Genomic DNA, 24,223 nt, shown 5'->3' with positions numbered 1-24,223 from the left:
TAAAGTAGGGCTGGGTGTTATGGAGAAAATCTAATGTTACAATATGTTTGACCAGATATCTCGATACTAATATTTCAACGGCACTGTAGGGTTGACTCTTGGTACATTAACAAAATATTTACACAATGAGATTTTAATGAATAATCATCAGTCTTTTTTTTAAAATTTATTTAATTTTTTTCTATACTTTATTAATTCCCTTGAGGGGAAATTCAATTTTTTCACACCGTTGTCATTAACACACACGTCCGAAATACATAAACATGCACAAACAGGACCTATACATGCACAAAGTGGAGAGATGTTAGAGTGAGGCAGCTACCTTGGACAGGTGCCCCAAGCGGTTGGGGGGTTCGGTGCCGTGCTCAAGGGCAACTCGGCAGAGCCCAGGAGGTGAACCTCTCGCCACCATTCCATGCTCCATATTTGGTCCGGATGGGGACTTGAACTGGCGACCCTTCAGTTCTCAACCCAAGTCCCCATGGACTGAGCTACTGTGGATATAACAAATAAGCAGGTAATAGCACAGCTAGAACAGTCTGGTAAGTTCAGAATATTACATCACTTAACTTAAATGCAGTCCTGAAAAACAGAAAAAGACAATACTTTCGATATTACAAATTCAAAATCTAAGATGATGTCTAGTCATCATGATATCAGTATAATATTGATATATTACCCATCTGTAGCCTGAAGCGTTGATTCACCGTGAATGTTCTGACATACTCAGACACGTCAGCCTGCGCTACCGTGACCCAGGTGCAGCTGCTCCAGGATGTGATACTGATTTTGAAGTTCAACATTCACATTCTACGCTTTGACTGTGTCTGTGTGTGTGTCTGTGTGTGTGTGTGTGTGTGTGTGTGTGTGTGTGAGAAACCCATGTGGAATGCTGAACAGGTCAAGGCAAGCTGGCGAAGGTGAATCTGCACATTGTGTGACTGTTCCTAGGGCACGTTCTTGTCTGTACACATTTAGGAAAGACATGGTTTCTGTCAGCCGGTAGTCCACCTACAGCCATTTAACACCATCAAACTTTCACTGCTTTGTAATTTCTATAGTGACAGGTGCAGGTATTGACTGAATTTTATACACAGAACAAACACAGTTAACCTAAAGGAGCAGTTTACATTGCTAATCAGACTGCATACTCTGTTTTACAGAGCTGCAATCAGTGCTCAGTTTACATCTGTTTCTTCTTTGGCTGTTTGTTGACTCTGCTTGTTTGGTTTCACGTCCTCTGACCAATCCTGTTCCTGCTTTTGATGATGTCACAGCTCCTTGCTTGTAATTAAACATGTCAAGGAGGCAACTTTCTGCTCTGTTTGGGAGGATCTCTTGTTCCCACATAACGTGGTGATGAATTATTCATAGATTGACATTTTCCCCCTTTTTCAATAGTGTGTTGTTTCTGGTGGGAGGTGATCTCACAGTTTACAATAGAGGAGCTCAAGTCAAATTGAAGAGCAGTGCATGCTTGAAATTTGAAAATACTTGGGTGGCATTTTTTAACACAGTGGAGTTTTACTCAGTCTGTATGTTCCCAGCTTTCTAAACAAGCTGCTCCTCAGACTGAAATGCTGACTGCAGCTTTTTTTTAACCTTACCATTGCTCCTTACTGTGTTCAAAACACTGTTATTATGCCTGGCCTTTATAAGACTGCTTGCGGGGCATCGGTGGCTTAGTGGTAGAGCAGGCGCCCCATGTACAAGGCTGTTGCCGCAGCGGCCCGGGTTCGACTCCAGCCTGTGGCCCTTTGCTGCATGTCACTTCCTCTCTCTCCCCCCCTTTCACTCTTGTCTGTCCTATCAATTAAAGGCTAAAAATGCCCAAAAAATATCTTAAAAAAAGACTGCTTGCTGGCTGAATTTATCAGCCACATATTGTGTGAAATCTTGTCGATGTATGTGTCAATGTAAAAAGAAAGCTGCAGTTCATAGCCTACATTTTTTATAGACCTAGATGAAATTTTATGGTTATTTAAATACAGTGAGTTTATTGTTCACCTGTGAAATATCCTGCCTTAGTACAAGTCTTTGTCACAGCTCTCATGATGAAACATGAGGTATCCTTACCAAAAGTGTTATATAAGGTGTAAGTGGTGACTGATTTCTTCTTTTTATCTCTGAAGTGAAGATATTAGATTTAGCTTCAAACATTTAGTATGATTCAGGCTCTGATGCTGACCTCAAATGACACTGTTAGGACAATAAGTTCATCTCTATTCCCCATGGTCAGTTAGTCAGTACTACAGTTTACCATTGTATTTATGTGTGTGGGAAGTAGCCTGTTTTCTCTCCCTTGTCCGCCTGGCTTTCTTTTTAAAGGGAGGAATGAGCCAGAAAGAAGTAGGAGGTAAATAGAGACAGCAGGGGTAAAGGCCATGCCCCTCTCTTCTTCTGCGACTCTTCCTCCTTCTCTCCGAGGCATTCTCCCTCTACCTGCAGCAGGAGGGGGAGGAGGAGCAAGAAGTATTTGATAGGTGTGCAGGCTGTTGAAACCACACCTCTGCGTATGTCCTTCCTCAAGGGTGTGAGCCCTGGAGGTGTGTTTGACACAGAGAGAGAGAGAACGAGAGTGGCACTATACTTCATCTTTTTATTTGGATCGAGCACTGACACACACTTCCTTTGGAGTGTTGCTGTGGACTGAGCGTTCACAGCAGACAAGGGGTAGGCAGGAAGGAAGGGAGGGAGAGAGGCGAAGGGGAGATGAACTCTCTGAGGCTGAAAGAGTTGTCAAACTCAGACTTGTACAGACGAAGACAGGAGAGACCAGACAGCTATGGAAGCCAGGCAGGGGACAGCTTCAGGTGAGTCTACCTCTGAGAAACTTTTAACCCTGAAACCCTGTGAAATGATTGACGAGACTGCATTTGAGAAATGTTGATTCAGCTCAGTGATGGGTGTTTTTTGTGCTGGTGTTTAACTCACATTATGTTATGTTGTGTTGCCGATATTCTGACCACCACCTGTTAGTAAGTCCTTCAAAATTTGTACCAAACAATGTACACTTTAACTAGAACTGAACTAACTAGAAATAGTCTTAAATGGCTCCAGATAGAAAACTATGGTGGTACAAGGAACCACAAGGACAACGAAATTAACAAAAACCATACCGTGCTTGTAAAACTTTTTTTTTTTATTATACCTGTCACAATTTCCAGTATCCCCATTTGCTGTCTGAGAAGCTATGATTATTTTTTATTGGGTCTTTTTTAAAATGCCGTATGTAAATGCTTCTCATTACCTTTACAATCAGCTGATGACCCAACAGTAACCAATCCCAAAGTTTCTCTTCTGCTCATTGCAAGGTAACTTTCCTGCGTCACACTTCTGTGTTTGGCAGCTAATATATGATTTACTCCCCGTTTCCAATGTCCTTATTTTCCCCCGAAAAGTTTTCTTCTTACCGTAATAGGTTTTTCTTTTAGGTTTTGTGAACTATTAAAGTGGGCTTAACCTTTTGCTCTTAATGTTTTTAATGTGGTGTTCTGTGGTTAGTTGGGTTGGTTTTGTTATTAGCTGGAGCTGATTGACACCAATGAATCAGAGAGGGTTTGTTTGTGTTGCTACAGAAACACTATCATTACAAAGAACTTCTGAGAAAAAGTCCTTTTCTGTGTGTCTTGTTTTGACAAAGACAGATAAGGTGAGATGTGGTGGAGTGTTTGATCAGTAAATACTGCGGCTGATGGCTGAATTCCTCCAAGTTGTGTGACCAGCAGCGATAGACAACGTACAACGTGCAGTCTTTTGCAATATTGGTTTCACAATACAGTAACATCTGCTGATGTTTTTAATGTCTTTTAGAGCACTTATCTGTCTCCTCCATTCTCTCCCTTTGTCAGTCTCTTTCTGTGTGTGTGTGTGTGTGTGTGTGTGTGTGTGTGTGTGTGTGTGTGTGTGTGTGATCCTGAAGTGATTAGTGGAATGTAGTAATGTCAGGAATGTGGGAAGAGGGAGCTCTCGCTGTAAAGGTGTCCCCAGTCAAATCACAAATGCTTCATTTCTTGCCATATAGCTTTCCTTCTTCTGATGCAATACAAAAATAATCTGGTGTCAGATGGCTTCTTTCACATTGTTTGCACACTGCAAAGTCTTTCTTAAGCACAATATTTTCACTAAGTATCATTTGATAAAAGTTAAACTTCTGGAGAGGTGATAATATCCAACTCTGCAGGGTCTCTGCGTTGAGCAAGCGAAGCACAAGACTCAGAAATGTACAGCTTGTCCACACCAAACCATCATTTCAAATGTCTTTCCACAGTAGGTTGCAGCAGTGAATGGCACAACTGCGTGAAACCACAGTAGAAACAGAAACAAAGCATGAGAAAGGAGGACAAAACAGTAACACAGTAAAAAAATTTTTTAGGAGAAGCAGAATCAAGGAAGCCCTGTTAGCAGTGATGAGAAAGAGAATATACATATTTTAGCTTTCATAAAAATGTGCTTGTAGCAAAGCAAAATCCCATCCTGCTGTGGAACTTTTTCCGATTTAAACACGATGACATTCACACGAATATTCTTTGCAGTTTGAACCCAAAGATTGATGGTAATATCCCGGATGCCAAGTTGGCACCTGTTCATTCCAGTGAACTTGCTCGTCTGGAGCACACGCCGAAAAAAGTTTCTAACTTCCAGGTTTATTTACATGGCATGCAGCCCACTGAATATGCACAGTAGTGTTTCTCCCGTGAGTATGAGCTTGGCTCATAGACTTTACATTGTGATGATGTCACAAATTTTTAAAACACTTTTATCAGGTTGAGGAAAGTTTTACAAATACAAAACCTCCACATTGATCAAAAAATCACAATAGAAAGTGTCATAATTGACCCTGTTTGCATTCAGAGGTGTCCTGGCAACAGTTTTACAGATGTCTGTTTTATAATGGTGATCAATGGGGAAGATGCTTTTTGGGATGCAGGGGGCTCTTTCGCTGTAATAACACAAGTGGCCACTGGGAAAAATGGGACGCAAGGCTAAGTGGTGTTCCTGGGGGCCTGTCTGAACCATAGCATGGTAACATCACAAATCAAACCACCTGTAAAGTCTGTACAAAATGCAATAGTGACAACGTTATTAAAGCCATTGAAACTAGCAGGAAATTTATGCCAGGAGCCATATACAGGCCAATGCCATACCTAATTTTGTATTTTAAAAAGTGCTTAGGTACCTAAAAATATTATTCACAATTGTGCAGCCTTAACATGGTAAGAAGGTTTAATTACTGCAGCCGTAGACTGTGCATAACAATGGACGACACGGCTCCACTTCCTCCCACTGTTTAAAAATGAAGTGTACTTAGACCTTTTAGTTTGGCCCGTGTCCAACCTGCTAGCATTAGAGGACGGGGTTTATGACCAATACTACAGCCAATCAACAGGGGGTGATGAATATGTTTTAGCTTCACTTTTGGAAAGCTGTCATGCCGTCCATCTTCATATACAGTCTATGGTGCTTACTGTGAAAACAGTTGTGGTATGAAATGAATACAGAACTAAGTCCACAAAGGTATTATTAAGTGGCACCATTAGAAACTAGATATAAAATGTTACGTCATCCTTTGGGCTGTATGTATTCCAGCCTGTCCTGTAGTTAAGTGGAACTGACCCTTGATTGTGTAAGTCAAAGTGGGTGTCGGGAACAAAAAGTGCAAAACAAAGGAAATGTTAGTCATGAAATATGTTGCCCAGTCATTGAATCAGTGTGTGACACTGAGGGCTAAGTGTGTGTGTGTGTGTGTGTGTGTGTGTGTGTGTGTGTGTGTGTGTGTGTGTGCGTGCGTGCGCGTGTGTGCGTGTGCGTGTGCAAACTTGTTATGCTTGCCAAAGGAAAAATGGTTTTGCCCAAGCAGCCCTCCTGTCTCTGTTGCCATGGTTGCTGTTGACACAGTGGGTGAGGGGGAGTGAGGGTGTGTGAGCAGGGTGTGTTTGATTTGTTTCTTTGGCCTGAATCTCCTTGTCTTGTACCGGCTGAGAGCCACAGTTGTTGCTTGGGTCCAGAAATTTAGAGGACAGGAGTAGTCTGCAGACACAGATTCATTCAGCCAACCTTTACACAAATACCAAAACAAAAATGTTCTGTAATATAAATGTCTTTTAGCTGGAGTATTATGTGCTTTAATTAAAAGTTATGACAAAGCATTTATCAAAATTATATTTTATTCATATTTGTCAGAATTTTGGCCACAATATCAACACTGGGACTCTTTTAAATTGGCTCAGTTAAGAGCAATGTGAAGTTATCTGCAGATATTACCCCACTCTCCAGATAACTTTCTGGTTTCTCTTTCCGACTTGTGTATGTATTACAGCCTAATCCTTCCTTATTAAATAGACACAGTCAAAATTTGTATAAAGAAAAGTAGTTAAGGTTAAGTGGGAAACCAAGAATTCAACAAGCTAATTGGACAAATCCAAATTAAACACCAACCAAGCACCAAATGCATACAAATACTTCCAGGTTCATGGAGTAAATGGAGGTTCATCCACAGTACAGGACTACTGTTACTGTGCCAAGCAGATCAAGCAGTGATATAGTCTACAAGGCTTGCACTGGAAACAAACCCTTGTCTGAGGGGTTGTGGCATCTCTGTTTTAGACACACGCTATATAAAATGTCCATAGTTTGTTTTGTTTATAGTTTATTGTTTCATATATTTAAAATTCAAGGCTACAAAGGTCCCATGCCTTTTATACCCCAGTGCCTTTTTGTTTTGTTTGTCTTTGCAGATGGAAAATGTAAGACAAATGCTTGTCAGTGTGGTTTTGAGTTAAATGTTTCTGTCTGTGGGAGCCAAGCCCACATAGCTGTTGAGAATCACTGCACTAGATTATTTACACAAATCCGTCTCTGTTTGCAAATGAATGGCTTTGCCTCCATGATAGCTACAGAGGTCAGTCCATTGGAACAGTAGCCTGTATTTCCTACTACATTTTCCAAGTGACCTGACCTGTGACCTCAACAGTGACCTTTAGTGACCCAATAAGGAAGCCTGAAAATCCTATCCTGCAGCGGGAATAAACCAGAGACACTTTGTCAACTGCTGACAGGTGCTGTGGCCATTTTTAAGCTCAGGTTGACATTCATATCAGCGCTCACATTCTCTCTCTCCCTCTCACTCCCTGTCTCTCTTTCTATGTCTGTGTCTCAGTGGAAACTCAAAAACAGTTAACAACAGTGTAATATTACAAATGCATAGACATACATACATTTTAAATAAAAAAAAAACTCATTAAGTGAAGTAGTAAATAAAAAGGCAGAGTGTGATCTGTAAGGAGATGAACCATATGTTTTTGTGTTGGTTGTCTCTTAGGCTGTGACATGCAGTGACATAACCTCCTGCATCTATGGCGCTGACACTATTTTCTACAAGTAGATGTTGCATTTAATCTGGTCAGAGGGTGTATCAAAATCTTGCAGCAGACAATGTTGCTCTGTCTCCACCTGTCTCTGAGGACAGAGCTGATGCAGCCTATCTTCTCTAGGTAGCCAGGTCTGTCTGTGTCTGCCAGTCTCTATGTCCAGGCTGTGATCACTGAGTCTGTACATAGTCAGTATCTTTCTCAGTTTCTCATCTCTCACAGCGGTCAGATAGTTTGCCTTCGAGTACTATCTGTTTAGGGTGAAATAGCATTGAAGTTTGGTTTGGGTTTTAGATGTCCAATAGTTGATGTGGTTTTCTTTTTCTTAAGCTATAATTTGGTTTGGCTGGACTGTGTGAGGGTTGTCCTGAGGCCTTGTGCTGTTAGAGGTGAGCCTCAGGACCAGCTGGCTGAGAGGACTCCTCTCTATGTTCTCCTCTTTCTGTCTCTCTTTCTCTGTCTCTCTCTCGGTAAGGCATTAATATCTTTGTTCTTTTAGCTGAAATATCTGTTCATTCATTTATCTGGCTACAGCATGATTTTTGTGTGGTCTTATCCACTGACCTGACTGAACACTGTCGTGTATCAGTGATGACCAAGAATCAGCTAGGGTGAAGTCACCTGTCTAAATGCTAATGATACCAAGTGAGTCTCACAAAAATCAAGTCCTCTCTGACAAGCAAGCTTGAGCTATTTTGTTATTTTAGTCATACAAATGTGTTTTTGTTTTTATTCTTGTACTATTTAAAGTGATAATCCACTTTCTTTGTACTGTGGTTGGTGGTTGGCACTGTGGTCAGCGAGGGCTGAGTATGTGAGTATGTCCAGCACTAGCATAACAATACTGCCGAGTGGAAACTACAAACTGTCATGAAGGAATTTACTGTTTAAGCAGATGCAAGAGCATGTTTTGTCTTCTTGTCTATTTTATTAGAAGGAGCTTTCCATGTTATGCAACTTTGATTTATTGCCCTGTCTATTTGTTTGTGTGTGTGTATCCCAGAGCGAGAGAGAAAGGAAAGATTCTGATTTACTTTTTTTGTTCTATCCCTGTGGAAAAATGTTGTCTAATCCCTTGTCAGCTGTGGTAATTGGAAGTTGGTCAGAAAGAACAGTGTGTTGCAGTGCTATTTTTACCCCCAGTCTAATTATTTTGACTCTAATTCTATTTTCTCTAAAATGAATTTAATGCTACTAATGTTCAGTGCTGAAGTTTGATTTAGCTCAAATCAGATGTTAATAATTTTATGTTACCCTGTACACCAGAGAGCTGATAAGCTCCCTAGCACACATTTTTAGGTGGAACACCCTGTGGCATGGCAATGTCTCTAATCTGGAGGAAAGATTACGTGTGCTTCCTGTTCAGCACCCACCCTCTGTCCATTGTACCAGAGTCAATCAACACTGGTTCCCAGTGGATGAGATTCCCAGCAGAGCCCCAGCTCAGGACAGGAGACATTTCTGCAGTCATTGTTCTGTTTTAGAAAGGCTCTTGTAGCTATAGATGGTGCCTGGTGTGATGTTTGGCTCATTATGTCATTCATTTCAGAGCCCCGACAAAAATGCTTATATGATGCACGTAGAAAAGATGATGCATTTAAGAAACAAATCAAATCACTCCCAGGTTTAAAATTCTGGATTTAAACTTTCAAATGTGAATTGATGGCTTTGGATGATTTGAGGTCTGGCAGCCTCTTTCAGAGGAGGTAGAGTTGGCCCCAACTATGTATACAAACTCTCTCTCACACACACAGACACTAAACAGCAGCTGCCAGCACCTAGTTTGGAGTTGAGGCTTCACTAACTGTCTATTTGTAGAATTATGGAGTCATGTAGAAGACTGTTATACTGAAGGACTCAGAGACATGTTTCAGCTGGAAACACACACACACACACACACACACACACACACATCTAGAACGTTGTGTTTTGGCTCTTTATAGACTTATGTGTTTATTGTGCATCCCTTAGTTTCGCAGGATTTACACAGCAGTTGCTTCCCAGTGGAGCGTTGAACATGTTTGTCTCGCTGGAGTGTATTTCCAGATCTGGCTTGATGTTGTTTTGATGGTTTGGGAAGTGGTCATTAATTTGAGATGCCAGTTGAGTGTAACCACATAAAGAGCTATCATTTACCCAGAGGAGACACGGATTTGTGGGTTTAAAGGAATGTCTATCGTCCAAAATGGGGTTTCTGAGGACCATTAACATATTTTATAATTGTAGCTGTAGATAGCCTCAGATATATGCTTTGAGCCGTTCTGTTGGCTCACTTGGTGTAGACGCATGTTTCCATTATATCCTGTTTTAATCCTGTCAGGAAAAAATAAGCAGTTCATAAACAATGACATCACGTGGTTTACCAGTGGTGGGGTAAGATATATTTGGAATTGGTGAACATGAAAGTGCGCTAAGACCGAACCAACCAAGGGAAGCATGCATGCAGTTGAAATTAGTAGTGTTAAAAATCTGCATTAAATCAGTTTAGATGGCCCAAACAGCGTAGCATCTGTCTGTTAAACTATGAATATGTAATTCACCAGATTACATTGCATCACATCAGGAGGTGGATTAGGCAATATCTGGGCCAATTTCAGCCCCTGTATGTTGATTTCCTTCCTCAGTGTGTTTATACATCAGCTGAAATAAACAGTGATGCGTTATCTGTTCTGTTTCTGTCATATTGGTATCATACCACTTAAGCTTCTCCGCTTTCTCATGCGACATTCCCACTTTGCACAATACTTGGAGTTAGAGCCACGTTGTTATTTCTCCCAGAAAGCTGAGAGTTCCAGCTGTTTAACACACACACACACACACACACACACACAGAGACTGAAAGCACGGGTAGATATTAGTCATAGACTGTAGATATCAGGGATGCAAAACCTTAAAAAAACACAGCTCAGGCATGGGTGTGTGATGGCACAGTGACCTCTGTCTGGACTGGCGTCAGGGTGGGCTCTTTAGTGTCAGTAACCTGCCCAAGAATAGACAGTGAGTGTGACAGGAGGGTGGTGAGTGAGTGAGAGAGAAAAAAAGAGCAAGAGTTGATGTGGGAATGAGGGAAAGAGGGAGTGTGTGTGTGTGAGGGAGAGAGGGAGAGTACTCCCAGCGCAGCCTGATCAGTGTTTCGGTCGCCTTCTTGCGATGTGGATTACAGCTCCCACTGCTTACTGGATTGCCATTCCCATTACTGGAAACTTGCCTTGAAGAAGCACAGAGGATTTTTTTATTAGAATTCAGCTTTTTGACAGCAGTAATTTTAATTTAGGTGTTAGGTGGACTTCAGCACTTAATTCAGACTGTTGTACATGAGCATGGAGATAAACGGTCGTGTCCTGCCGCCATCAATACCTGAGGATGGAGAGGCCCCGGACCATGTTCTTCATGGGGAGATGAACGGTTACCACCAGAGGCTGCAGGGCGGTGACGGGGGAGAGGCTGAGGTGCCGGTGTCCAAGTCCCAGAGACGAAAGAGCGATGTCAAAGTCTACAAGGAGTTTTGTGATTTTTATGCTCGCTTGTGAGTACATAGTTGGGAGGACAAGGGTTAAAGCACTGTAGGTAGCTGTTGACCAAAATAAAGGTTTGCTCAGATGATGACACTTACCTTTAAAGGAAATTAAAGCTGCTTTTCCACCAAAAAGTACTGAGTTATTATGGATTTAATGTGGTAGGTGTGAGGCTGTTTCATTCTCAGGGACACACCTCCACTCTCAATTGTCATTGTAGTAACTGTAGTATCTCTGAGCAAGTATCACGGAGCAGTGACTGGGACAGTTGTGGTTGTGACTGTGTGGTGGTACCATCACAGATTAAGAATTGTACACATTGGTAAGTGACATGCCAGTTAAAGTGATAGCAGGAAAAATGGCATGAGGTAATGGATGTGCTTGTTCAGAAATTTGGTGTGCTCATTCACTGACATGGTGTTAGTGTGTACGCTCTGAGCTTACTGCAGTGTTACAGAATGTGAAGAATTCAAATGTAGCCAGCGTTACTGGCAAGTTTGACTCACTTAAGCTGCCCTAGGTACCATGTTTGTGCAGGAATAGCTCTGAGCACTGCCGGACGGGAGCACACAGGAAGGGCTATTTTTGTGCCAAGTTGTTATGCAAAGTAGAATATGCCAACTGGCATCCCAAGTATGTGTGCATGAGGGGCAGGAAGGCTAAATATACGTACTATATTTCTGACTGATCTAGCGTATACGTAGGCTGAAGGAAAACATGGGCACAGGGTCACCCACAGGTTTGTGACGGGACATTTTGGAGCCTGGAGTTGTCTTTCACAGTGTTAAAGACTGACAAATCAAATTTTGGTTGGTGTTAGGTCTCAGCAGATGAGATGATATGGAGACATCAGTCCCTATGTGTGGTACTTGAACATTTCTCCCTGTGTCCACACAAACTGGATTTTGGCTTTTACTTCTGAGTTAAAGAAAACGAAAATGTATTGTGCTATTGGAGACTGAAATTGGTCAAAACGGTACGCAGTAACAACTTAAGACTTTATAGTGAAAAGACACCGACAGAGCTTTGAATATTCAGACAGCTGTCAGCAATATCTAGGTCCCCGTCGTTTTCCATAACATTGTCATAGGAGTTTAAAATAATGATGGATTATTTTACAGCACATATAGTGTTCACAGATGTGTACAGAACGCCGACAACAGAGGAGAAAATAGAGGAGCTGCAATAGAAAGCAAAGTGAAGACACGTGGGGACCAGAGGAGGGAGGGTGGAGGGAACAGAAGGTATTCATAACACAAGTGATAGTCTGCATCCTTTCCCTTTGCTGACAACCAGAACCAGCCTCCATTTATAGTCACAGGTCAGCACGGTGGGGTTAACAGGGTAGAGGGAGAATCATATGGATTTTCTATCCTTCGAACCTACTTTTGTCTGTCTGGTTACAATACCTGATTTTGCCAGAGACTTTTGCTGCAAACTGATCAATTTTAATATTATACTTGTTCACAAAATCAAAGAAAGGTTCCCGCACACTGTATCGCTCTCAGTCAAACATTTATTGGCGTAACGTTTCGGTCGATGTAACCTTCATCAGACATGTCTGATGAAGGTCAAACATGTCTGATGAAGGTCACATCAACCGAAACGTTACGCCAATAAATGTTTGACTGAGAGCGATACAGTGTGCGGGAACCTTTCTTTGATTTTGTGGACACGTTTTGGGTTACGCCCTCTTCCTATGCACCTGTGCCTTCAGGTGTGCTGAGATTTTGCATTCAATATTATACTTGTTAAAACCTGTGTGGTAGACATCACCCAAACCCTGAAAAGTCAAAAGTAGAGATCCAGGAGTAAATTTGTACCTGAAAGAAATTCAGTCAGCTAATCCTTAAAGTACAGTGAAGTTAGTAAACTGTTGGGGAACCTGGACGGTGCAGGGGGACAAAGCCCTTGGCCAGTGCAGTCCGATCCAGGGTCAGTGCTCGGCAGATTTTGGCTCGACAAATGTGGAACACAGTTGGCTGTGGAAAGGAAGCTAGTGAGGGATGGTATCTGTCTTGTAACACTTATGATTCCCTCAGTCTAACTGGTCTGTCTATACTCGTTTACTTTAAATCTGCTCTTTTAGTGGGTGCCACAGCAATAGGGACTGTGAACCTGGCCTTTGCAAGAAAACCTAATTTATTTTATACTTATAGGCTTGTCTCTCACTCACGCAGGGTGCTACAGGCAGATAGAAGGGTGGAAATGCCTAAGGGATGTGTCACTTCCTCACTAAAATCCTTTGGATAGGGCAGGGCTGTCTGTGTGTGTGATATCAGGCCAGACAGGGTATATCTAGAACAATATGTATTTGATAAATTTCTGAGGAGTGGACCCAGATGGAAGCCGAGCTTATCCCTACATCTTGTTTCAATGTAGTTAGTGCTTTAAACAGGGTATGCCTAAATTTTTTTGTAGTGCCAATACTGTGAGACATTGGATAGAACTGAGATGCGCATTGTTAAAATAATGAGCAGTTTAGAGTAGACACCACCCCCCCCCCCCCCCCCCCCCCCCAAAAAAAAAAAAAAAAAACATAAGAAGTGATGAGCAGTGTGTCTGGGATTTTTGGATTTCTTGGTTATTCCCAAATTGATGTAACTTAGTTAATATGAACAGATGGTGTCACTCCATAAAAATCCTACACAGTCTTTTGTGTGTGTGTGTGTGTGTGTGTGTTGCCTGGATACGCGTTGGTATTCTGACCTTTAAAACAAAGCAGAGTAGCCAGGATGGTCCCATCATTCTCTCTTCCTTTTTCCTTCTCTCTTTCAACACCTATGTGTGCAACATGTCCTCATTTACTTACAGTTTGATTCAGTAAGCAGTGTTGTTTTGTGTGCATCAGCATTGGTACTTTTGCTGTTGATTAATTAGTATGTTTGAGTTTTTTAAAGATTTCTTTTGGCATTTTGCCTTTATTAGATAGGGATGTACATGGGTTGCGTGTTCTGCCAGGCTCTACTGGGCGTCCCCAGTATGTTGCAGTTTCGAACATTGGCTGCTTATGCTTGGTCCAGAACATTTTCATTATATTGTTTTTTATCCTTACTATGAAAGGATCAACATGGATTTAGGTTCAGCCTAAGCATAAATCTGTAATAGAAGTAGGGTTGGACGATTTAATATACCATGAGATGATATCCAGAATGGTCCAAATGTAAGATTACCTCAGGCTAGTCAGATACATACTGGTCCAATCAGCCAGCTTTGAGCAGCATTAATTGATAGCACGACTTCCTTTCTATCAAATTCCCAAACCTTGTCAACAACTATAAAAACTAGGTGTTGTAAATTTAAACCGACACACCATTTAGCAGCTGCATGGCACATTTTTCTGTATGTATTTATTCTGTTTCCAGGATAGTGTAGGTTTCCAGATTAGAAATAACCATGTTTTCCAGTTATACAATCAGAAGTGAACACCAGTTAACCAGCGAGTTGTACAGGGTTGAAGGGTTCTTGTTGTGTAAGTGAAAGACATAAATCAGAGTAATTGTTACAAGTCAAGTGTCAGATGGGTTTTTTTTTATTACTTCCCTCCAGCATAAGTAAAGTTAAAGGGCTTTTTTCAACGTCTATGTGACTAACTAACATGTAATGATGAGCAGATAAGAAAAGAAGAAAACTAAATAAATAAGAAAACTAAGCATAAATGAAAACCTTTTTATGAAGCCCTCTGGCATGTTTTTTAGGTGTGACCACATTTGAGTTGCAGGTTCTGGCACCAGTGCCTCCAGTATAAAAAAATAATTAGCCTGGGGCCCTGCCCCGTTGATCTATTAGTCATGTTTCGCAGAGAGGCAGTAAAACAATTCTGATTGTTTAATGAAAGGGCAGGATTGGCTTCATATGTCATAATAACTCTACATCTCACCAGGTTTTTCCTTAAAACTGTAATCTCAGGTTGTCAGATTAGTGTTTGTTACATGGTACTGATCCATGCTGTGCATACATCACTTACAGATACACTCCTGACACAGTGCAGATTAATGAACAATAATTCCAGCTTGTCTCTCAAAAGGCAACATGTATGGTTCCCACCTCAGTGATCCCCACACCCTGATAAGCAGAGCCAAAATAAACCTAGAACCAATATATTGTGTGTGTGTGTGTGTGTGTGTGTGTGTGTGTGTGTGTGTGTGTGTGTGTGTGTGTGTTTGCATGGGCTGATAAGCTCTTACATCACATTTTCCTCACTCTCCTCTCCGCTTTCCGTGTGTTGAGTACATCTTCCAGCTGTTTTTATGACAGAAGAAACATGGGATAGATGTTAAAATATTAGTGTAATTGTGTCCTGACATGACCTTGGTTAATGCATTGAAGTTGACCTGAGGTTTTATGAGTTGAATCAATGTTTCCATAAACTTGGGTACAGTAAATGTCATTATCTGCTCTGTGTTGTATTGGTTGCAGTAAGGCTTCGTTTGGTTAATATTGCATTCCCTGCTTCTCCTTATCATATTAATTATGTTAATGCCTGTGAGTGTTCTGACTTTGAAGTTGACTCTGATGCTGAGTATGATTTTTTTTCCTTCTCAGCAACATGGCCAATGCTCTGGCCAATGCCATGTGTGAGCGCTGCAAGAGTGGTTTTGCCCCGGCTGAGAAGATAGTGAACAGCAACGGGGAACTTTACCATGAGCAGTGCTTCGTGTGCGCCCAGTGTTTCCAACAGTTCCCAGAGGGACTCTTCTATGAGGTAACACTCACCAATGTCTTTTCAGCGTGATGTTCATTATCTAATAAAAGCTGCAGTAACTGACAGGTTTAAATACACCTGCAGGGCAATGGGTTACAATAAACATGAGTATCGCCAATTGTTTGGACTTTTTTAAGCCTTTGTGGATCAATTTAAAATGGATTGAAATTGGTCGAGACATGCCTCAAACACTTGCTGCATGCTCTGCAGTTCAGTATACAGTTAACATTAAAGCATGTGAGTACAGGTCAATGGGTTCAGATGATGTTTGGAATTTATTGTCTGAACTCAGAAGTCACCCTGAAAAGATTTATCTTACCATGGTTACACTTGTCTACGACTGAGTGCAACCTTTAAGAAACAGTTCACCTCAAAACCAAAAATATATATTTTTCCCCTCACGTTTTTAAGTCTAGATTGTTTTTTGTGTGAGTTGCTGACTGTTGGAGATATTGCTGTAGAGATGTCTGCCTTCTCTTAAATATAATTGAACTAGATGGCACTCAGCTTTGATTTGACATTTGAAAAAACTCAACAGCAATGCCTCTTTACAGAAGTCATGACCCAGTTACTCCACAGACCTTGTTGTGAGCAGTTTCATGTCGGAACTATTTTATCTCTGCTGAACTACACCCGCCAACCGTATCGCTGTGCAGAGTGTATTGTTGATTTTGGGTGAACTGTCCCTTTACTGCAGCATTCAATCATTAGAAGCTTGTTCCAGTAAGCTGTTTCTCTACCAGCCTTGACGCAAGGCCAGATGTTTCTCCGGCAGGTCCCAAAGATCCTTGTGCTGCCCTGTGCTGTCAGTTTATCAAAGAGAAGGTGTCTTTAATGTTCCAGTCAATATGAACATCAAAGCCAACAGCACTGCATTAACCTCTGCTCCCTGTAAATAATTCTTCCTGTTGCCATAAATAAACAGCAGTCAGGTGAATATTACCCCTCTCTCTGTGCTGAGCAGTAGTAGGGCTGCACGATTTTGGAAAAAATGAGAATCACGATTTTTTGGCTTATAATTGAGATCACGATTCTCTCACGATTTTTTTCAACATAAAGATTTATTGTGCTTATTTCCTGATACAAAAGGAAAAGTAACAAAAATTATAAATAAATAATAATAAAAAAATCATTAAATAACAAAACCTATGATTGTGCCTGATACAAGAGACACAAGGCACATAAACTCTGGTCAGCAGAGAGGGAACACTCCTGTTTTTAGCTTAAATGCAACAGCTGACAGCCTGACACTGACCGTAAAAACAATAAACTTTAGTCTCTTGTCTTCTCTTACAGCTTTTGAACAATTTAAACAATAATATCAATGTTGAACAACATTTTTCTGAGGTAGGTATTCCAGGCCTGGAATTAAGTCATTTTTAGGGCAAGGCCACTTCGGCATTTGATAAATACAAATTTATTGGGGCATCACGGCCAAAATGTGGGGCACCAAGGCCAAAACCAATGGCGCAATAACAATATGTGCTAATTACATTGAATGAAGACAAAACAATGTATGTGTTGAAAAACAGTTCTGAGTTTATTAAAACTGTAAACTGAACATTTGACTTTTCCACAAAATGCTGTGTGATAAATGTTATTAAAATTAAATTAAAATGTGAACAATTCATAATATTCATTGTTATTGTTATGATAAAATAAAGTTTAAATGGACTAAGGAAGATCAAAATTAAACGTTTCAACACCATGCATTTGACAGGAGTATTCACCTAACATAGCCTACATATCTTTAATTATATAATTATTTATATCTTTCTGTATATTTTTACACAAATCCCCAATATTTGCCTTTAAAAAAATCCTCTTTCTTCATTTAATTTGACAGTGTTTATTGTATTGTAATATATGTATTAATTCTCTACAGGATCTTTAATGTGTGTTCAATTTATTAAAAGAAAAAAAAAAAAAAAAAACGTTTTGGTGAACCCTGCAGCAAAGTGAACCCTCTTCCTTAGAGAGGATCTTTGCCTCCCAGTTTGTTCCTGGCGGCAGAGCAGAGTGAACCGTCTTTCTTCTCAGAGGATCTTTGTCCCATGCTCTCCGTGCCGGCAGTGTAAACAACTTTCGCTGGCGATTTGACGGTCACTAGAAGGAAATTATGACCCTTTGTAAAAGTTTCTGTGTGGTACCTGTGTTGTACAGAGCTAACGTTAGCAGCTAAGGACTGAGAGGCTGTCCGGTATGTGTGTGTGTGTGTGTGTGTGGCTGTCTGAAGAGTGTCAGTACGTTAACTTTTAAGGGGTCCTCCTCACTTTGTCGGTTCTCTCCTGCTCTCGTTGCTTTCCAAACTGCCGGCCGGCTGTCGCTCTGCATCACGTGGTATAACGTTGCTTCGTTGGGAGCGCTTGTTTTCATGCAGATGATGTCCCGACTCCCGGCACGGGCGGGGCTGGCAGAATCGCCGTCATTGAAAAATCAGATCGCATATGCATATGAATCGAGATCACGATTTTATTACGATTAATCGTGCAGCCCTAAGCAGTAGTAGCCCGCTGATTTATGAGGAGAAGTTTTAAGTATGATCATACTTTTTTTGGCTTAGTAGAATGGAAGTGGAAGTAGAAAAAATAAAATAAACTCCACAACAAATAACTATTTACAACCATTTTCACTATGAAGAAATTCTACAAAGATGGTTTTTGGTATTCTCAACACATGTATTATATTAAGCAGTGCTTTTGTACATCAAACAGAGAGTGCAACATAACTTTACATCAAATGTAAAGTTATGTTGCACTCTCTGTTTGTAATACCACAATGTTTATTCATCACAGTGTATAGCCATGCTTGCACAGAGTAGTAGATTTGCAGACTTGCAGACTTGACTTAGGACATTGGAATTAGATTTCTGAACCCACATCTGCATTTTGTGTCGCACATTTACAGCAACATAAATGATAAGATATAGGATCAACCACATCTTGCCAAATAATGCCATGGATGTCATCCATTTCTCAAGTTTTTACTCTTTTGACAGATTTGATTTGCTACTCCAAAATGCCCTTTATGCTAAGTAATCAAGAAGCAGCTCTCTAAGACCCAATCAAAAACAATCACAACTTCTCAAATTTGCCTAAACACAGCCTACGGGGCTCATTAAAATCTGCCCTGATAGTTCTACCTTTCTTACTGCCTTATCTTAATTTTTCTTCCTCCTCTAGTACATGAGCTGTGTGGAATATGTTTAACTGTATTAAAACTTGTCCCTGAACTGTTTTCTGTACTTATGTGACTCATCAAATATAACAGCCTTAGCTTAAAGGGCCTATTCTTTCATTCACAATATAATGGAACTGCAATATAGATGTTTCAATGTATGACATAAGGCGCTTCTCTATTGAAATTTATTTTTAATGAGAAAACATCATACATTAAGTCCTGTTTTTAGCTGTGTAACCAAGACACATAGGTGCTGTCATTTTTCATCAACATTTCATACTGTATTATTAGTAAGTGTTGTGTTTTATATAATATAGGGGAAGATGTTTTTATGATTATACAGTATGTTGTTATTGTTATTCTTTTATTTTCATTTACAGCTGCGTGCTTTAATTGATTGCATGAAATTATCGTATTCTGTTGACAGTTTGAGGGCAGAAAGTACTGTGAGCATGACTTCCAGATGCTGTTTGCTCCCTGCTGCCACCAGTGTGGTAAGTACAGGAACTGCAGTAACAGAGTAAATACCATCGATTCATTTTGTTTACCAGTTCAGGGTCATATGAAGCTTGAGCTTGAAGTGGATGTCTTTTAAACAATAAATATCCATGACCAAATTCCCTTGTAATCTTTCTCTGTAATCTTTTTTAAGGCGAGTTCATCATTGGCCGTGTGATCAAGGCCATGAACAACAGTTGGCATCCAGACTGTTTCTGCTGTGATATCTGCCAGGCTGTGCTCGCTGACGTTGGATTTGTGAAGAACGCTGGAAGGTCAGTTCCTCTACAACCAGTGGTTCACAAGGGTTGACCTGCGCCTTAAAAAACTGTCCTTTGTTAGTCTTCTTCTCTGATGGTGGTGAGGGAGAAAGTATAGCAGCTGTCAGTTTTGAACTAAGGAAAGTCCAATATGGGCTGAAATATCTGCACTTTTCTACATTTTTTTAACTAACCGTAGCCTCAAGACATCATTAGAAGCATTAAAAAAGAAAGGACTCTAGTCTGAATCTTTTTGTTCTCTGTGTGCAAGTCCTCTATTGGTGTACTCCTTAACCAGTTGACATTGTTCCACTGGTGATCAAATCAAATCAGTTAATGTCTAATCCAAAGCAGAATGCAGTTTTATCTTGTACTGATGTCTCTAAAACTTCTATAAGCCCACGTCAAGCATTCTCACAACCTTCTCTTCCTTGACCTCCTTTTCATTATCCTGCGTCTCTGTTTTGTCAAGAGAAACTAAATCATGTTAAAGTTTTAAAAGGACGAGAGGATGGGTTCACATTTTTTCTTGTGGCTGTAATTCTTCCTCTCGTTCCTTATGCGAAACCCACTAAGTTTAGCTGAAGCCAATATGAGGCTTCAGCAGTTTGTGCTAGACAAATCAAGTGGCCATCCTCTCATGTTACAATGTTTTTAGTACCCAAAGTCTACCACAAAGAGGGAACTTTGCACTAAAAGACAAAGTATGGAGGATCCAAATGGAGGAATGATTACAATGGCCAGTAACCCAATAACTAGATTTTCATACGGGCATTTATCATCCCATTAATCAGCTGTTCTGGGTGATGCAGTCAAATGTATGTTAGCATGTCTGATGTTTTTCCATTCACATACCTTACAATGGTGGAGCGAAGCTGACACACCATCTTCATTTTATACGCAGCTCTCTTTCTGTTGCTGTCTTAGCTGACTGGGAACCCACAGATGGGTCTTCCAACTCCGGTGTATCATTTGTGCTCACCATAGTGTGAGTGACATGTACTGAAACTACATACAGCTAAAAGTTTCAGGACAGAATTCTCTCTTGTGAACTCTGATTCCACATTACGCACATCAGTCTACGTATCACCTGTCTGCATACGGCTGTGTGCACCAAACCGTGACCCAGTAGCAGTAGAACTAGAACTAGCACTAGAACACAAGGTCATTAGACGCTGGAGAATCTGATCTATCTGAGAAGATCAGTAAACTATCCAATAAATAAACCTTCCATCTCTCCTTTATCGTGTCATTTTCTTCTCTCATCTGTTCCCCTCTCTCCCATCAGGCACCTGTGTCGTCCATGTCACAACAGAGAGAAAGCTCGAGGCCTCGGCAAGTACATCTGTCAGAAGTGTCACGCCATTATTGAGGAGCAGCCTCTCCTGTTCAAGAATGACCCATACCACCCTGATCACTTCAACTGCAACAACTGCGGGTAAACATACATACACCCAAACACACAAACCTGTCCAGCTGTGTCAGTCTCATAAATCACTCAGTGTATAAAGGCAGTGGGAGGACCTCATCATGCTGCAGTAGATGGTGTGAGCAAGCTGCATCAGGTTGTGAAAACATCTAAGACTTACACATAGAGGTCTTCTAATAAGGATCATGCTTCATTTGTTATGCCGTTATGATGCTGCCAGGTTTATGCACTCTTTCATGCTAGGATCCAGTTTGTTGAATATACTGAGATGAGACAGATAAACTATGAATATCACGACTAAAGACTGCTGTCTAGTGGACAAACTTTGTAATTGCAGTTGTATTTATGTAATACAAAGTGTGTCATACCGGTGCTGTGGCCTGACTGAAAGTGTCTAGCATTATGAAAACAACCTTGTGTGTGTGTGTGTGTGTGTGTGTGTGTGTGTGTGTGTGTGTTATATGTACGTATGAGACTGTGTTAATATGCTATTTTGTGTCACCTGATTGAAAGCAGAGCTGATGTAGTGTTGTTACCTTTCTTCTCTGCAGTAAGGAGCTGACGGCTGATGCCAGGGAGCTGAAGGGGGAGCTCTACTGTCTGCCCTGCCATGACAAGATGGGCGTTCCTATCTGTGGGGCCTGTAGGAGACCCATCGAGGGCCGTGTGGTTAATGCCATGGGCAAGCAGTGGCATGTGGAGGTATGATGTTAAACTTTTCAAAACAACCTCAGTTACCTGACGCTCAGGAGACACTGGATTTACCCTCTCATTTAGGAATGTGAAATTGTGAATATATTTGTTTGGTATTGGCTGTTTTTAAACTGTCTATGTTCTGTTTGAAATGATTATTACTCTGTTTTCTGCATCTGTAAAGAGAAGTCTCTGAGGTTCCCAACATTTACAGTGACTTTCCTGCTGAAATGCAATTTACATTTTTCATTCTAGTGACTTCTCTGTAACGTGTGCTATATGTGTAACTCATTCTTTTCCCAGCTTTATCTCCACAGTTCTGCTCAGTTTGCTCCATCTCCAAGCCGTATACTTCATGCCTCCATTAACTGTCTCTGTTAAATTCTGTCTGGCATCATTCCACCACGTATCTGCGTATTTTCTTCTGTCTATTCACATTTTATGGCCATTTTCCTGTCTTCCACATGTAGCATCATGTGTGCTCTGTGTGTGAGCGCCCATTTCAGGGCCACCCGTTCTATGAGCGAGGTGGTCGCGCCTATTGTGAGAGACACTTTGACATGGTGAGGGGATTAAGGATTGGCCTGATGTGTCCAGAGCATGATCTACAAGCCAGATTGAAATTAACTTTTGTCTTGATGCCAGATCACGTTTTCAACCCAGTTACCTCCTAATTCAACATTTATATTGCACTATATTTTAAAATATCATATGGAACATATCTACACATAGGCTGCATGAGATAAAAAGAAAGCCAAACTTTGATTTTCTTTTTTTTATATTGCTTAACTTACTTTATTCACTGAAAAAAAGGCATTACATTTGAGTAATGTCACGATCCAAGAGGTAAAACTAATGTATTCACATAGCAGTAAAAATTTTGGATTTAATGGGTTGATTAGATTCTCTGCAGAGTGTTACAGTCAGATGATAGCTAATGTTCTGTCAGAGGCGTTTTATACACTGTAAGAATAAAATTATGTCGGAAATTTGTATTTTATTTTAGGTATAGATCTAAAATTTAAAAAATAAAAGGCTAGCAAAGCCATCCATCAAAATCAGCTTTTTTTGGCTTTTAAAAATCAGTATTAACGTAAGCCTACTCTGTAATACTCATCTAAGGTGTCCTGCTACACAGACACGTGAGGGATCATCATTCAGTTGCGTAAAGGCGTATTCCCCCTTAGTTTCTGTCACACCCTACCATTAATTCCTCACATATCTGTTTGGAGGATTAATACACCCACTAGAGCTCACTGTCCTGTCCACCTTCTCTACTCTCTGTATCCTGCTTTGGACGCAGTAACAGGACATCTGGACTGAACTGATCTGGTTGTGGTCTGACCTGATAATGACTCAGCCAGACTGTGCTGCTTCCTGTAACATGGTCTGAATGTGATAATGTACTGACTGACAGCTGTGCTAACCATGTGTGCTTGGTGTGGGGTTTGTTTGCAGCATTTTGTGTGTGCTAAGTGTGAGAAACCTTTCCTGGGACACCGTCACTACGAACGCAAGGGCCTGGCCTACTGTGAAACACACTATAACCAGGTAACACTCAACTGTATGGGGAATATTTATGTTGAACACACAGATAGAAATTAAAACACACTGTGCTATGTTTTGGCAGTCGTGAAAACATCTCCATTTATTTTTAATTGATTCTCTCTCTCTATGAAAATAAAGCAGAAATGCTAATATAAAATAACCTTGCATTCCAACTTCTAATCAGAGATGTAATTTTTTCAGTCAGTAATATCGCACATGAATCCAACATTTTGTTCAATTTCAGTTAAAAACAACATAAATAATCTTATCTTTTTGGGTGAGCCACATACACAAATTGTACTGTTATATGTGAGGATTTCTGGGTGAGACATTTAATTTGTTCCCAATGTAGTTTTTCTTGTTTCTGAACATTTTTAGAACATTTCTAGACACACACAAGCATACACTAAGTATCAACAACATGACATGACATGATTCCAGAAAATCTTTAAACTAGTTACAGTTGGCACCACTCACTGGACTTAAAGGGGACCTATTATGCTCTTCCTTATTGTCTATCATATATATAATGTTACAGTGTCGGATGTTCATATGAAAATGAGGCCGAAGTTTCAGATAATGAGGTAAATGTATGTAGAAGTAATCACTGTGAGCAAATACCTCAGGTTTCCTACAGTTCTTATTACTCTGTTTTCAATGCTTTTTCTAATTTGGGTAGGCCTACAAGCTAACGTTAGCTTGTGATGAACTTTGTTATTACTGCAAATGTTTACATCACAAACACTTGGTGTGTCTCAGATCACGTACTTCCGTTAGTATACTTCTATATAGTATACTATGTGCACTATGTACTCATTGGGGTAGTGCACAAATTTGACAGGGTAGTGTTGTCTCAAACCAAACACTGCCGTTGTGCACTCACCGGAAATGACAACCGCAAATTAGCTAGTTAGCAAACTAGCATTAGCATTCGCGTTATTGTTCGCGGCACCACATCATTACAGACTGCTAAATTAACCCAATAAACATACTGTTGGCTTACATCCGACAACAGTATAGTGGAA

General features: G+C 40.6%; 1 protein-coding gene across 6 annotated transcripts in view; it reads left to right on the top strand.

The window, feature by feature from the left end:
* lims2 (LIM and senescent cell antigen-like domains 2) overlaps nt 1–24,223 on the top strand; it is a 36,062-nt gene that overhangs the window by 6,335 nt on the left and 5,504 nt on the right. For 2 of the 6 annotated variants that reach the window (XM_078174409.1, XM_078174410.1), the window contains exons 2-7: nt 15,431–15,590; nt 19,198–19,264; nt 19,423–19,543; nt 20,817–20,966; nt 21,509–21,659; nt 23,109–23,201. In XM_078174409.1, coding sequence (XP_078030535.1) covers nt 15,431–15,590; nt 19,198–19,264; nt 19,423–19,543; nt 20,817–20,966; nt 21,509–21,659; nt 23,109–23,201 — 742 coding nt within the window. Of the gene's footprint in view, nt 1–2,556; nt 2,814–10,457; nt 10,897–15,430; nt 15,591–19,197; nt 19,265–19,422; nt 19,544–20,816; nt 20,967–21,508; nt 21,660–22,120; nt 22,214–23,108; nt 23,202–24,223 lie in introns of those variants that run through there. The other 4 variants (XM_078174408.1, XM_078174411.1, XM_078174407.1 and 1 more) reach the window with 4 other exon arrangements.

Source organism: Epinephelus lanceolatus, chromosome 14, assembly GCF_041903045.1.
Source record: "Epinephelus lanceolatus isolate andai-2023 chromosome 14, ASM4190304v1, whole genome shotgun sequence".
NCBI classification, from domain to species: domain Eukaryota; kingdom Metazoa; phylum Chordata; class Actinopteri; order Perciformes; family Serranidae; genus Epinephelus; species Epinephelus lanceolatus.
Note: the sequence above shows the minus strand (reverse complement) of the source record. Positions and strands in the feature narration are given on the sequence as shown.